This window comes from Corvus kubaryi, unplaced genomic scaffold (genome assembly GCF_017639235.1).
Source record: "Corvus kubaryi isolate FWS band 111438036 unplaced genomic scaffold, C.kubaryi_AGA036_p1.0 137, whole genome shotgun sequence".
Classification (NCBI taxonomy): Eukaryota; Metazoa; Chordata; class Aves; order Passeriformes; family Corvidae; genus Corvus; species Corvus kubaryi.
Window position 1 is genome coordinate 30,228,581 of NW_024580671.1, and position 15,009 is coordinate 30,243,589.

Consider the following 15,009-nt stretch of genomic DNA (forward strand, 5'->3'; position numbering starts at 1 on the left):
ATTGACTAATTGTAGCATGTTGTAATGCTTTTTGTCTTAAATATCTAATGCTTCCTCAAATTTATCTACAAACTTCCTCCAAAATTATTTTCTCATATATATATATGCGTGTATATATATGTATATTAAAACTGTAAAGCTATATTAAGACACTATTAAAAATTCTTCAGAGGTGTAACTTACGTGAATTATGTATATTTACGTATTTGGAAACTAATTATTTAAACGAGTAAAAAACAAATTCATCTGTGCATTTTGTGTGGTTTTTTCCCTTTTGGAGAAACAGAAACAAAGTTGACTGTATGGTGGATGTTCTCAAGCTTGTTTTCACTCTTGTGGTCTGCAGTGTGTATTTCCTTCCTACCATGTTTCACTCCTTTCTATATCCTGTGTTTGTCGGTGTCCTCCTCGCGGTGAAGATTCAGTAAAATGTTAAGTACTGGTGTTGCTATTTTTCTAGAGTAAAATACCATTGTTCTGTAAGTTCTCAGTAAACAGTCTTCCATTTTCTTCTGCAAAAACAAGGCATCAGCTACCATTAAATGTATCTACTGTCTTTCAGATCAGCTTTGGCCTCTATATCTGTTAAGGAGAATAGTGCTAGCAACTGTCAGTGTCATCTGGATATGAACGACGTCTGTCTTTAAGAATTAGGGTAGACTTAACTCTTGGGTGCTAACTGGGAGTAGCAGCCATTTTGAAAAAAGACAGGTTTTTCTCAGAATATTTTCTGAAAGTATTGTTTTTCAGCCACAGCTCATGTCTGGAAAACTGTTTAGAAGGATCACAGTGATATTACTATGAATATGAATATGTTTTTTAAAAGTACCTGAGCATGTGATTGCAGTAGTTTCAAGTATATCAGAAATGTAAAAAGCAGAGGCTCTGAGATCACTAAGAGAAGATCAGAAGCAACATACAGTTTCTCAAAAACCCCAAACAATACGGTACTATTAAGTCCAGTTAATGTACTTGTAGATACTGAGTAAATCCATCTTCCCCTTTATGCAAGGGAAAATGGAAGACTTAAAAAAAATTTCCTATTTATTTTTTCCTCTCATTAGATATTGACTCCTATTATGTATGTCTGCCAAGATGAGCATGAGTGGAACCCAGCTGTAGTTGAACTTGTGCAGTGTATAGAAAGAAAGGATCTGTACTTCCTGTTTTATCTTTTATCTGGTCCCTAAGACTTGTGTGTGGGATGAGGGAGTGTTTTTTCAAAACATACTTTACATTCAGAGCAGTAATTAAAACATGACTCTTACAAAAATGTTTAAAATTTAAAGTGCATTTCAATATTACTGACTTCTTCTTATACAGGTCTTTAGGAAAGGAGAGAGTTTGCTTTATCATTTTGAAGTAAACAGTTTCTTAAAATGGTGATTTTAATATTTCAAGTATGGCATAACCTTAAAAGTTCTATTGTAATTTCCTCATGCTCTGAGCAGAAATATTATTTAACATATTGAAGAGGAATAATACTAAGAATAGTAATGTAATCTCCTCAACAGGAGATTGCAAACAGCTGGTTTTCTGTCACTTACTCTTCAGTGAGGCAGTCACTGGCTTGTGTATCAGCATTGATGTGAATGTTATGCATGAAAGACCTGAAGAAGTCCATAAAGCTACTTTTTTTTTCTTCACTTCAAAAGCTTAGTAATATCAGGAAGAACAATTTATTTTAGGGCAGTTATACTCATTATGGTTCCATACTGCTCCATTTAGTATTCATATGCTTATCAAACTTAGGCATGCTCTGGATTTGTGCCATTTTGAAACCCCTGTTTCAACCACAGAGCTTGTGATTCTAGCAGTCTTTTAGAACTATTTATTTTAAAAGTACATGATCTAAAAGATATAAAGCAGTGAACCTCTCAAGCTGTGTGCAAATCTGTCTAATTTTGTCTGGTGTCCAGTGCTTCATCAGGGGAATTTAAATTTATTGCCTTCTTTTGTGTTGTTCAGCATGTCACTTGTTACAACAGTTATCCAAAGCTCAAAACATAGATCTGTCCACACCAAATCACGTTACTGATACCAAAGTTCTTAACGCATTTCATTACTTCAAGGCTGAAAAATTACTTAGAATAGGCAGTTTGATTAATTTGATTTGTTTAATAGTGTCAGATCTGTCTTCATAGATTCATTTGGGAAGCAGGACTATTTCTTTTAACAGTAACACTGGAAGTAGTCAACTTGCAGCAGGATGAGAGTTTTATAGGCAAACCGTAAGAGCCAAGCAGCTGTAGCTGTGATATAAGGATGGAAGATTCAGTGGAGAATAGACTAGGATGGATATTGATAAGGAAGTACATGTTTAAAGACAGTGTAGAAGAAAGGCTAAAATCACCTCAAGCTTGTGTCCCAACATACACACCACACAGAAAATGGAAGAAAAGCTCTGAACCTGCTAGTGTATGATCAGATTATACTAACAAAATGTGTGTGGATGAGCCTACCTATTAATTAAAAACGAAGTATCTTTTTCTTGCATCTGTTTAGTATAATATTTATTTTAAAAAACATATATGGAAACTATGTATGGCAGGCTTTACACTGCAAAAAATTGAAGGTACTTATGTTTAGCTGCTACTTTGTCTCTTCCTTTGCACCCAAAAGGCATGGGAGTTGCGGGGGGAGAAAGCTGTATTAGTTGAGTTCTGCAACAGTGGATCTCTGCCCTGGATAAATTTAATACATGCACTGTCAGTAAGATATTTTAATCTTGACTGATGAACATGTTGTAGACCACTGAGATAATCTGTTTGTGGTAGACATGATTAAATTTTTAGTGAAACAGTGACTTCTGTCACTTGACTTTGAAATTGTGGTGACTCTGATAACTACCCATATGTCATAGGGAACAGTTTGTGCAGTGCCATATACCTTGTCCACACTTTTCCATCTGTGCTTCAACAGCAGCTAGGGTTTTTTATTTTCTTTGATTGTGGAGAGCTCTTGTGTGGTCTTTTTATTGATAAAATAAATAAACAAAACTCCAGGCTAATTCTGCTCCTCTGATTTTCTTTTCCGTCTTATGTATATATTCCTCAGAGATTCCCAGTTCCCATATCAATTTTTTTTCTTCTTCTTTCACACCGTTGAAATAAAAAAAATTCTCTTCTTTAAGAGTTTCTTCCCTTCTGAAGTTTTTTGTTCTAGATTTGGTGGGGAAACTTCAGGTTGTTTGGAGCTTTTGGCATGATGCTTTCTGAAAATCCCCTGTGAGTTTACAAACTGCCAGCATCTCTTTCTAGGACTCCCCTCTCCATTTTTCCAAGCCTCTGGTCTCTTTATTTCTTGGCAAAGCAAATGATCTTTCTCTAAAAGGAGATTCCTTCCTGTTTTTACTTGATCTGTTGCCTTTTTCTCTGGTCCAACACAGAATTTGCACTTGAACGTATTGGAGGAGGCAAACATCTTGGCTAAAAAAGAAATAAAATTATCGTTAGTTTCTGCTTTGCTTTGGCTTGAAAAAATAAAAATCATGATGATTAGGAAGCCATTTTGGGCAGTGCAGAGCCTTTCTGGTTTTTGTTTTCATTCAATCACAGCTTGAATAGTATGGCTTTAGGAGACTTAGTGTATCTGCTTCTCTCAGGGCTTGGCTGACAGCCAGTTGTCTGGCACTTGATCTGTACACAGCGCAAAATTACGCAAAGTGGGCTGATGAAGTGCATGGAATGACTGAAGAGTTGGTGACAATGATACTACCCCATACCTGAACTTACTGTTATTTTGTAGCTGAAGAAATTTGCTGCATTAACTGCTGCTTTGAGATGTGCAAGCCCTAATTTTCATTCATCTTCAACTTTTTTTCAGTGTTACGATCTATTCTGGATGTGGTTCTATGTAGAGTGCTATCTTTTTTGTGGCCTCAGAAATTAGGACAACCCAAAACTCTTCAGTGAGGACATAAATGCTTGCTCACTAAGCAGAGGTTCACTGTACCTCTGGGTGCTGATCAGTCCAGTTATCTAATTAAGTCATGAAACCCATTAAAGGTGGTTCTTGGAATCTGTAACAGGTGTAGGTCCTGAACAGTCCAGCATTTGCCTTTGTGCCCCTTGTGTAATTGAGGTAAACTGAAGGTGGAACTGTTAGTTCTGTGCTGGGTTTGGAGGGTGTTGAACCAAGAAACCTCCAGGAAGAGCTGTTCAGTTGTAAAACTTTACTTTTTCGTCTCTTTTCTTTTTCTGTTACTTTGAGTTTAACAAATACTACTGTAATTTGCATTCTTCTGGTTGCAAAGGCTGGTAGAGTGGTGCTATGGTGACTGCAGTTTGAAGGGTTTTTTCTGTAGTTATTTGGACTTGGGATGCAAGTTCTAAGTTCTAATAAATTCTGTAATTGAGCCCAGATTTCTGGATATGTAATTTATAAATAATCAAAATAAATGAAACATTGCTATTTCCGCAGCCATTATTCTCTTATGGCCTATAGGCACTTAGTGTAAAACTCATCTGTTTTATTTTGCTGACATTATTCCCACAATCAGTTTTGATGAGGAGTGATAGTGATGTTATCAGCCTGACCTTACTGATGCAATATGGATGTGTAAAGGTACACATTTGCTTTTATGAATGAACAAAAGGGGTCCACTTGCAAAAATGTCAGGTAGCAGAGAAAAAAGATTGGTAAATCCCAAATAAGAAAATATTTCAAATTGATGGAAGAGAAACAGAGGAAAGAAAAACCCCAAAATCATGTGATGACAGTTTTATCTAATTGTGGAGTAGAATGCTCATTAAGACATTAGAATTTTTTTTTCCTGTGAGGTCTCATTTTATTTAAATTCTTCTTGCAGCAATATTAAATAAGTCTTTGTTGTCACTTGGTTACTAAAAGTAAAATTAAATTATGTGCTATGATGCCATCATGGAGAAATGTCTGTGCATCTCTTAAGAGAATCCTGGGACTCAAAGTTTGCAGTGAAGTAACTTATATCTTGGGTTTGTTTTTAACATCTTGTAGCATACTGTTAGCAATAAAGTATTAGTGTAATAATCTCTAGACATCTATTGCAAAGCCTATGTGGAGACTTAATTATGGAATAGATCATTTGATCACTTCATCCCAAACTCTGGATTTTGTTTTGCTATAAAATCTTGCCTTGTTAATATCTGTTTATGTAATCAATTTTCAATTTTAAGCATCTTCAGAAGAAATTAAAAAACTTGTTGGACTTTGAGATTGAGGATCATATCTATTGGTGTCAGTTGGTGTCAAGGATCTGTGGTAGGGGAAATGAACTTCAGTTCATCCCTGCATTGGGATGTGAGTCTGGGTGTGCAGAGAAGTATCCCACTAGCTGTGATGGTAGGAACACTCGCTGCCTGGGATGGACAATGGTAAAAGACACTTTTTATGGTACTTGCAGTCATGCAGTGGAGCCAGTTGTGAACATACTGACATTTAACAGACATGTTTCCAAAGATCTGAGAGGCATGTACTTTGGATGTGAGAACTGAGATACTTTTGGAGGGTACTCTGAATAGTATGTTTTGGGAAGAGCAAGTGGCATATGCTTAAAGAAGTGATGATCACTTGCTAGCTTGCAAGCCTTCCACCAGAGCATGAGGGTGATAAACTCATTCAGATAGTAATAATATTTTTGTAACTTTGGTTGAAAAAAAAAAATTAATTAGTTATCCAGCTTCTCTTCTGTTTTCAGAAATTTCTGAGGCTTTGTACCTGAGATAGGTGTGAAGAGAGAAAGAAAATTCAGGTTGAAGGTCTTCTTCCATTGTGGAATGGTTAATCCCAAACAGTTCGGGTTTACTGTGGCTGTAAACAAGTGGATGTAGTGTTGCTCAGGTCTTACCAGTATTACCATAGGTGGCACTACGGTCTCTGGCGAGGATATGATCTTACAATGATGCTCATGTCCCTGACTTTGTTCTTTGGGTTTTTTGGGTCACAAACCTCTCGACTCCAGAGCTGCTGGTGAATTCTCTTTTTAGCAGTCTCTGTTCTGCTTCGACAGGGTCTTGTGAAGTGAGTGGCAGGGTGCATCTCCCCTTGGTGACAGCACGCTGGGTGTCCGTGCCTGGGCGTGCTGCCAGCGTTTTGGTAATGAGGCACCAGCCCAGGCCTTACCAGTGCTGGATTGGTGATTACAGAATCACGGATGTGCTGAGTGGGAAGGGGTCCACCGCGATCATCAAGTCCAGCTCCTGGCCGTGCACAGCACCATCCCCAAGAGTCCCACCACGTGCCCAAGAGCATTGTCCAAACGCTTCTTGAACTCTGCCAGGCTGGGGCTGGGACCGCTGCCCTGGGGAGCTGTTCCAGTGCCCAACCACCCTCTGGGTGCAGTACCGGGTATTAAAAAAAAAAAAAAAAAAAGAAAAATAAAGGAAAATGAAACACAACTTTTCAATGTATTTGGGGGACATTAGAGGCAGGCCCCTACAACCGAAATCCAGGTGTGCCTAACGTTTTCCGCGTCTGGTTTCTCACCCGTGTATGAAAGTAGTGATTTAATACCTCGCTCTTTGTGACAAAAATGATTCAAAGAGCCATATTTTTCAGGGCTTTTGATCTGGAGGCTTTCGCGGGTGTGCAGTACCTCTTTGCAAGGTACCCGGGAAGACGATCCGTGTCGGGAATCCTTTGTTTCGGCGTTTTTCCCCTCGGCAGGTCCCCCCGCGTCCCCCCCGCCGGCGGCAGCGGTGGCGCGGCCCCCGCGGTGCCCGCGCGCGCTCGGGCGCGGAGCGGCGCCCCCCGCTCGGTGATGGTTCCGCCCGCCGTGCGCGGTCATGTGCGCGGGCCCGGCCCTCCGAGCGCGGCTGGGCGGCCTCGCACAGCGCCGCGTCCCGGGCCTCCGGCGGACAAAAGGGCGCAGGGAAGCGAGACCTCCGGAAGGCGAGGGCAGGCGGGGTCGGTGGTGAACGTTTTCTGATTTTTCCAGAAATCAAGCAGAAGACTGAGCTGCTGATGTCAGTTAACTCTGAGAAGTCGTCCTCTCCAGAAAGGTACGGCCGCATCCCCGTCCGCATGAACGCGGGGCTTCTCCCTCTGCCTCCGCGGGGCTGCTGGCATTGTCCGCGTGCTGCATGCTGGATCTCTCACCGTGCCCACCCAGCCTCTCCTCCTGGTCGAGCTTTGTGCGTTTTTGCCGAGGGTTCCGGGTCCCACCCTGTCCCCCGGAGCCCGGCGGGCTGCAGCATGCGGATCGCGGCGGGGCGGGCTGGGCTGGCTGGTGCAGACCCCGCGCCCGCGCCTGTCACGCGAGCGGCATCGCAGAGACCCCGCCGTTCTGCCGCGCTCCCCGCGCTCCTGCCGCTTCAGATGGGCAGGAAATAGAACTTGGCGAAGCGTTTCATGCCCTGTTATGTGGAAAAGGGAGTGTCCTTTGGAAAGTAGCTCAGGAATCGCAAATCCCCCTATTAGTCACATTTTGTAAGATAGATGTGATCCCTGTTCAAGTCTGTGCTAGGAAATGGAGCAGTCGCTGCATGCAGTAATGGTTCATGCCTGCAGGTAAGGACAAAATGACTCAGAAGTGTTCTTAAAGCAATTATTTTATCTGTCCATCAGATTAGTGCTATTTCAAGTAGCTGTTTCATTTTTAAAGAAATACTTAAAGGAACTAAATGTACATTTAAGTCTTCTGACGTGAAATAGCCTCCTAGTGATTATTTTGTTGATTTCAGATAAACCAGCCCTGCTCACTTCTGTTTTGCTTGCAACTGAATTTTAGGGCATTTTTATTTTTGAAACTGCTTCAGTCTAGAGAAACATAATACCATTTCCCCCCCATTATTTACAGTAAACATTTTGGCTGTATGCAAAAGACCCTCTGAATGTTCTGTTTCTCCATTTTAATATTGGACCTTGGCAAAAAAAAATACTATTAATTTTAAGTTTTCAAATTGTGTTAGGCTGAAATGATGGTCTGAAGTTTATTTTATTGAATGGCTCAGCACAGAGAGCCATGATAAGGCACTGAATGCTATCTTAAGGAAACAGGCTAAAAGACATCTTTCAAAATGAACGAGTGCTGTGTGGCATGGGTGGTTTGAAAAATCAAAATGAGCAATTCAATTTGACTTACAAGTATATTTATGTAAGGTGTGTAGAAGTAAACTGCATTGCCTTTCACCAGCTGTAGTTATAACAAAATATCAGCAATGAGAGATACAGAAAATGGTGGGGGGGAATGGGATGTTAAGTCACCTTTCCAAAATGGAGAAATATAAGAAGAGCTTTGAGAGAAATTTTAGTATTTACTTGTTCAAAATGAAGAATGAGGAGAGAAAATGCAAATATTTATTTGGTAACCTTTATCCCACTCTTATGCCTAAAATTTTTAAGTACAAGACTCATAAAATGGTGGTGGTAACACGGAGGGTGATGGAGTGAAAATAGTAAAGGAAACAGGTGTTAACTCGAATTTTGGAAAGACTTTTGTTGGCATTGCTGTGTGGGAATTTGGTATGTAACACAGATACTTATTTTATCAAAATGAATGTTATGCAGCACCCAACATCTGATCAGTCTGGTTTTGAGCAGAACATGCTCATAGTTGAACTAATGGTAGTCCTAGATGAAGAGGTCCTTTAAAGGCTCATAACACACAATTAGAAAAAGATATATTTGTCTGAGATTCATATGAATGTGATTTATTAAAAAGTTTTTTTAACAGCACGATGTGTTATCATGCAATAGAGATTAAAATGTGACTGTTGTATATGAACACAGATTTCTTTTGAGGATTTAAATATGTGGTACTGTTCACCTGGAGATTGATTTGACATATCAGCTGCATGGTCAGTTATAAATGAAAACATTGTTATATTTTATAGGAGAGTTTTTGTTTTCTGTTTTTTGGGGTTTTTTTTAAATAACCACATTCTTTTCACCTATCTAAAAATAGACTGAATTTTTTTGCAAGCTGTTATGAAACAGTGCTGTCTATCCTATTAGCTGCCAGTTCCTTTCAAGGCTCTTTGAAAATTAATACGTAAGATTTTTAAAAAATAAATAATTATAATACTGGGTGTCTGAACTGCTAAAGTGGCCTAATCTGCTCTGTAGAAAAAATGCGATGTGTGTTTATGCCATACAGACATAAGAATATGCATGTTCTTGAAAAATACAGAAAGGGAATTAATTCTTGCATATTTATTTATTGCTGCTTTTTATCCTTGCTCCTAGTGGTTAGAGTTTTTGAGAAGCTCGAGTTCTCCGTGTGGGAATGCTGTGTGGAAGATCTGAAAGAGTCCATGGCTTGTTTCTTGTTTTCCACGCTAGCAGAGGCTGCTAGACAGCGCTTGCATAGCCAGAGGGGAGGGGAGAGGAGGTGCTCTGCGCATTTACAGAGACTGATGAGATGGGCATAGAGAAGGAAGGAGAGAGAAGCCCATTACTTGCCCCCTTCTTTGGTTGGTCTTTGTTTTTACAAGACAGTTTAGTGTTTGTAGGTTTTCCTGCTCATTTGGCAAGTTCAACATGCTGTCACGTCTTACTGATGAGAAGAAAGCTGGAATATAATGGATGGTTTGGCTGTTGTGGAGGCTCAGCATTTTAGAAATCCTTCAGTGTTTTCTTAGGATAGTTGTTTGTTATAATTTTGGGAACCTTTTAGAAGACATTAGGAAGAAAGATGAACCTTTTTGTTGAGGAACATACGAGATGTTTAAAGACACTGGCAGCCTTGAAAAGTAAATTAATACAAACCTGAGACATTATTCACAGATTCCTTCCTTTCCCCTTACCTTCTCCTTAGAAAAACTGAAGTTGCAGAAGTGAGGTGATAAGATTAAGATACCTGTGTTTTGGTGTGCTATGGGATATTTCATTAGCAGACACAATCAGACAGCATCTCTGTGTCCTGAATTTCCGAGTAGTTAATGCTGCCTTTGGCCAAAGTCCTGGTTCCCTGTTGATAAGGTAACCCAGGTAACTGCGGATGCGTGTGTGCACATGGACTGGGCGGTGGATCAGGTAACCCGCTGCAGCTGGTGTTGCTGAATTGATTTGCTTGGTTGTCTGAGCCTTAAGGAGACCATGGATGTTTTCCTGCAGTGTGCTTACGATGTGACACTCACCTGATTTCATTATCTAATAAATAGTAATTAAACTACCACGTACCCTCATATTCTTTGTGTTTTCCTGGAGGCTGCATGAAGGTCCACGTCTTGAAAGTGTCATGAGGAAGCAAGTAGCAGCACCCAGATGGAGGAGAGATGGTCTTTCAGGAGCTCTCCAGGAAAGCCAAAATACTTTCATTTCTGTTGTATGAGTTATGCACTCTTCTCATCTACGTATTCTCATCACAGTATAGTGAACCCTTTGAGTTGCACAGATTTTTTTTTTTTTTGGCCTTTTTAGGGGCCATGTGGAACTCTTGGCACGTTTCTGGTTTTTTTTGAGAAAAGTTAATTCTTTCACCTGGATCACTTGATACTCTTAAAACTTCAAACCTAATGTATGTAGTATTCTTTTTCACATATTAAGACAAAGAACTTGTCATTTCTTTAGCTCTGATTTTGGATTCTAAATCTGTGTCAGCAATGCAGTTTGACCATGGAGCATTTTCTGATAAAGGTTCTTGGCAAGGCTGATCACTCTGAAGTGTTTGACCTGCTCTTTTTCCCTCATTCTGCAAAGGCTGCATATGCATGTTTCTTTGAAATGAGTTTCTGCTTCAACGTTTTTAAAAGAAGTTAATAGTGGGCACTCATGAACAGTCTTAAAGTAGGTAGCTGGTGTGTATATAATTCAATTTTCATGATTTTGAGGGGTTTTATAAATAACAGTAAAGGGAAGATACTTTCAAATGACGAGTTCGTGTTAATGGGTAGAAGTATTTGGGTTTATGGAACACTGGTGGTTTTGGTTTGGCTTTTTGTTGGGTTTTTTTTTTTGGGCCTTGGGCTATATGTACCCCCTCTATCTTTGTAATATATCTTTGAAGAGCAGATTAATGTATTTCTCACTGCTTTTACATGGTTTCTTCATCAGGTCATGCCATGGAGGTAGTCAGGGATAAAAGAAAGGAGGAAGAAATCTAAAATAATGAGAAGGAAGAAAAAGGATGGAGACTGAGTACTGTCTGCTTCCTTTTCTAAGAGACCTAATGTTAGTTATAAGAGGAGGCATTGTGAAACAAGTTATGATGTTGAAAGATTGCTTCAGGTTTCGGAACATCAGGGAATTTTTTTTTTCAGTTTTTGTCTGTGTGTTTCTCTTTTTTAATTTAATTGTGGGTGCACTCCTTCTAAGGCAGAAGTGTAACTTGTAATAAATATAGAAAAAATGTTTAAAAGTAGAAACCATCAGCTAACAACATGGGCTATAAGCTGATATTGCTGTGTGTCAGATAAATGGTTTGGAATAATTACTAGATAATAGGGCATTGTAAGATAATGATTCTATTATTTATGTAACTAACGTGGAAAGAAAAAATAGTTGTCAGAATAATGCAACTATTTAATCAGTTCCAGTAACTTTTAAACACATTTTCAAAATACTGTATTTTCTTCAGTTCTCTTCCTGCTTTACTTATTCTTTTTTATAGGATAAAAGAAGTATTGCACAGCTTCTGCTTCAGGACAGTTCAAACCTGTTTTTAGTAGTCATACAGCTACAACTTCTGTGTTTTGTTTAATAGATGGTAACAGTGAACAGTATATATTTTTCCCCCTTTTTCCCCCCAAATTACAAGCTGATTCTATTTGTTGTATTTTATCTCAGAAGTAGAAAGAAAATCATCCTATCTTAGTGTGGGCCCTAAGCTATTTGTCCAGGGAGGCACTTGATTCCACCACCAATTCTGTTGGGTGAGAGTGTACCTGTATAGCTCTCTTACACTAGGTGCTTGATTTTAGATTAGCAGTCCTGGCCCAAAATAAATCATACGTTTTGTGTGGTTTTCCTATTAAAGGTTTCCTAGTCTCACTTGTTTTAGTGTGCAAGGCTTTTAAGTGAAGTATGAAAGGGATGTAGAGGCAAGGAATGTTGCACGTGCCATTGTCCTTGTGTAGGAAAAAAATGGAAATAGCCTGTATAGAAGCAGCCACTTGTGGAGCAAGTCTTTCACTTGAGGTGATATTTTTAGGGGATACTGTACTCTTTTTTGGAGCTGGGAGTGCCTCTATCAGTTTATCAGTTGGCTTTGAAAAGATGGAGAATTTGAAGTGTATTTTGGTTTTCGGGGATAGACTTGATTTATTTCTGTGTCTGTCTGGAATTTCATGCTGTAAGTAAAAAAATTGTGTACTTTGATATTTAATAACAAGTGAAATATGCCATTAGTATCCCTATTACTCAGATGGCCTGTGCACTACTTAATTTTTTTCTTTAATTTTTAAAAAAAAATTATTAAGAACTTATCATCATGCAGGTATTTGTGAGGTATTTATTACAGGGAAATTTCTAATATACCTTCTGAAAACTAAAATCTCAGATTTTGTCACTTCCTGTTGGAATGAAAATGGGAGAATTTTGTGAAAGAGAGAGATTGAAAGTTCTGGGGAGTTGTATGAGGTTTTCCTGTGTGAGAACTTTTCACTGGAAACTAACACGAGCAATCCAATGCTGGTTTGAATAGAGTTATTTAATGGGTAAAAAAAAAAAGTACGTCAAAAATTTGAAAACTGACTTGCAGAATATACTTTCCAAGGTATTCCAGTTCTATCCCAGGGTAAAATGTCTGGATAAAAGGAATGGAACATTTTAAGCAAAGCCTTTTGTATTACAGATTTACTCTGTTTCATGACTTGAAACTTTTTGCCTAATCACTTTCTTAGTCATGCCTTCACTAAAAGGTGCACTCCAGCCCCATGGTGGATGGTAAAGGAATGTTACTTGATAGATTGCATAAAACAATGTGTACCTATGCCCAGTGTTTGCGTTTCTGTTGTTGCTGTAGTGTACTTATTCATATTTTATACTTACAAATCAATAATAAAATGTTTAGACTTCCATGTAATTTGGTGAATTTACTGTGTTGTGATACATGTATTTTCATTGATCCGGAATTGATGTAGTTACTGAGGGATGCTAGCAACAGATTAAGCAAATGTATGCAAATTTAAGCATTCCATTTTGTTGCGTATTTTTTGTTACAAGAATATTATCAGGAAATTGTGGCATCTCTCAGCTTTTGACTTGATGAGAATCCTACTATACAGTTTGGAGGACATCTGAACTTTCCAGTGGACTGAAAAATACTTTTTCTGTCCAAAGGATGTTGTGACCAGAAGGTCTTTTACTAGTTCTGTCTTCAGGAATTTACACTTCCTGAACCAGTGTCTGCCTTAGGTGCTTCTGTATTGTCTTCAAAACTCACCTTTACTCTTGGGTAAACCCTGACAAAACCTAAACAGTCACTGTTACCTTAAAAACAGGTCTGAAATTTCTCATCTAGGATGTCTGCCAAACTCATGCTGATATTTGTGACTAGATGGATAGTAAGCTGCGATTTCCTTTTTTTTTCTGCTTCACTCTCTCTTTTTTTATTCTTTAAAGCTTCAGTTTGAAAAGAAATGTGTGCAGCTCCAAGCTGTGCCTATGTTCTTCACCAAGTTTATCTACACAGCTTTCCTTGTCTAGTTATAGCTTTAGGTCAGTCAGGCTGGTTGGTTGCTTCTCTTTCCTGATTGGACAGTGTTCAAAACCAGAACCACATACCATGTAGATGTTCTATTTGTGTGAAGTTTTGACCATTGTGTTTAATAAAGGCACTTTAAATAACCTCTCTGTATTAATAAAAGTGTCCTAATTTTATCTTGATATCTGCTAAATGGCCATAAATTGGTCATCCCTCATTTACTAAAATACCGTATTTTCTTCTCTTGAGAGGGTGTGAAACATTTGTATTTTACTGTTGGGCTGGTTAGTCTTCCAGACCTTTTTCCCCCAAACTTGGAGCAGCCTAATTCCATGGAAAGGAGAATTTCTTGAACCTACTTCTTACTTGGTAAAATGTCATTGGAGTAACATGAAACCTTTTAAGAATTCAGTGCCTTATTTTCATGAAGCAACTTCCTATGCCACAAATCTGCTGAAATGGTCACAGCCTTTCTAAGAAGGCAAGGACTCATCCTTACTTCTGTTGCTCAGTACAACTGTGCATGGCAATAGTGTGTATCTTTTCTGGGGGCAAAGAAAGTCATATTATTGCAACAGAAAGTCCTATTAAGCTTCATTTCTGTCCTGTGTTGTCAAAGCTTAACTTGTAATAGTTCTGGCAGAAACTTGGAGAATTGTTTTTTCATTAATACTACTAGAAAGAGTATTTTTTTCTCTTGCAACTGCTATATCAGAACATCCAGCAATGATTTTTTTTTTTTTTTTTTGTGGAGATGGAAAGGTGGTTTGAAATTTCTGTGGGTTTCAGTGGACAGCTCTTCTGTTATTCTGTATCCAGCATCAGGACCTACAGATTCTCATTGTTGTCTTCAGCTGCTGCAGCCACTGTCCACAGAAGCATTCAGTTCCTGCTATGCCCACATACCAGCCACGTATCCACCTCTGTTTATTTCATGCCATGAACTAGAATGGAAGATGTTTGGAATTAGCCCTGCTCTTTATGAATCCTTCTATAAAAGGATTACCTTGCCCTTAGCAGACCACGTTTCCTCTGAGTGGTGCTTTGTCATCCCCAGTATGACAGTGTAAAGCCTTTCTGACAGCTCCTGTTGCGTATGTGACAAGAATCAGGAATTTCCACTGCTGCTTGGTGTCTTAGCTATGAGAAGTGCCAGCTTCCGAGAAGACTAATACAGCTTTGGACCAAGACTTTCCTAAGGTATGAAAAAGATCATCAGCCACAGTGATTCTGAAGTACATTTTTATCAATTAAAACCTTTCATTCTGTTGAAAGTAAGAGTACAGTCTTCATGGACTTAGTTAGAAATCTCACTTGGCTGCTTTCCAGGTAATTAATGTTTCAGAGTATTAGTCTAGAAAGCCACATAAAGCCATCCTCAGAATGCTTGTGTTCCACAACAGAAGTAAAAGAATGAACTTAAAAAGAAATTGGTGATCGAGTTA

The 15,009-nt window shown here is 38.9% G+C and overlaps 1 protein-coding gene across 4 annotated transcripts in view; it reads left to right on the top strand.

The window, feature by feature from the left end:
* SRPK2 (SRSF protein kinase 2) overlaps positions 1-15,009 on the top strand; it is a 134,649-nt gene that overhangs the window by 37,580 nt on the left and 82,060 nt on the right. The window contains exon 1 of one of the 4 annotated variants that reach the window (XM_042018386.1): positions 7,433-7,488. The exons of the other annotated variants lie outside the window; for them this stretch is intronic. Coding sequence (XP_041874320.1) covers positions 7,448-7,488 — 41 coding nt within the window. The 5' untranslated portion in view covers positions 7,433-7,447. Of the gene's footprint in view, positions 1-7,432; positions 7,489-15,009 lie in introns of those variants that run through there. 4 annotated transcript variants of the gene reach the window in all.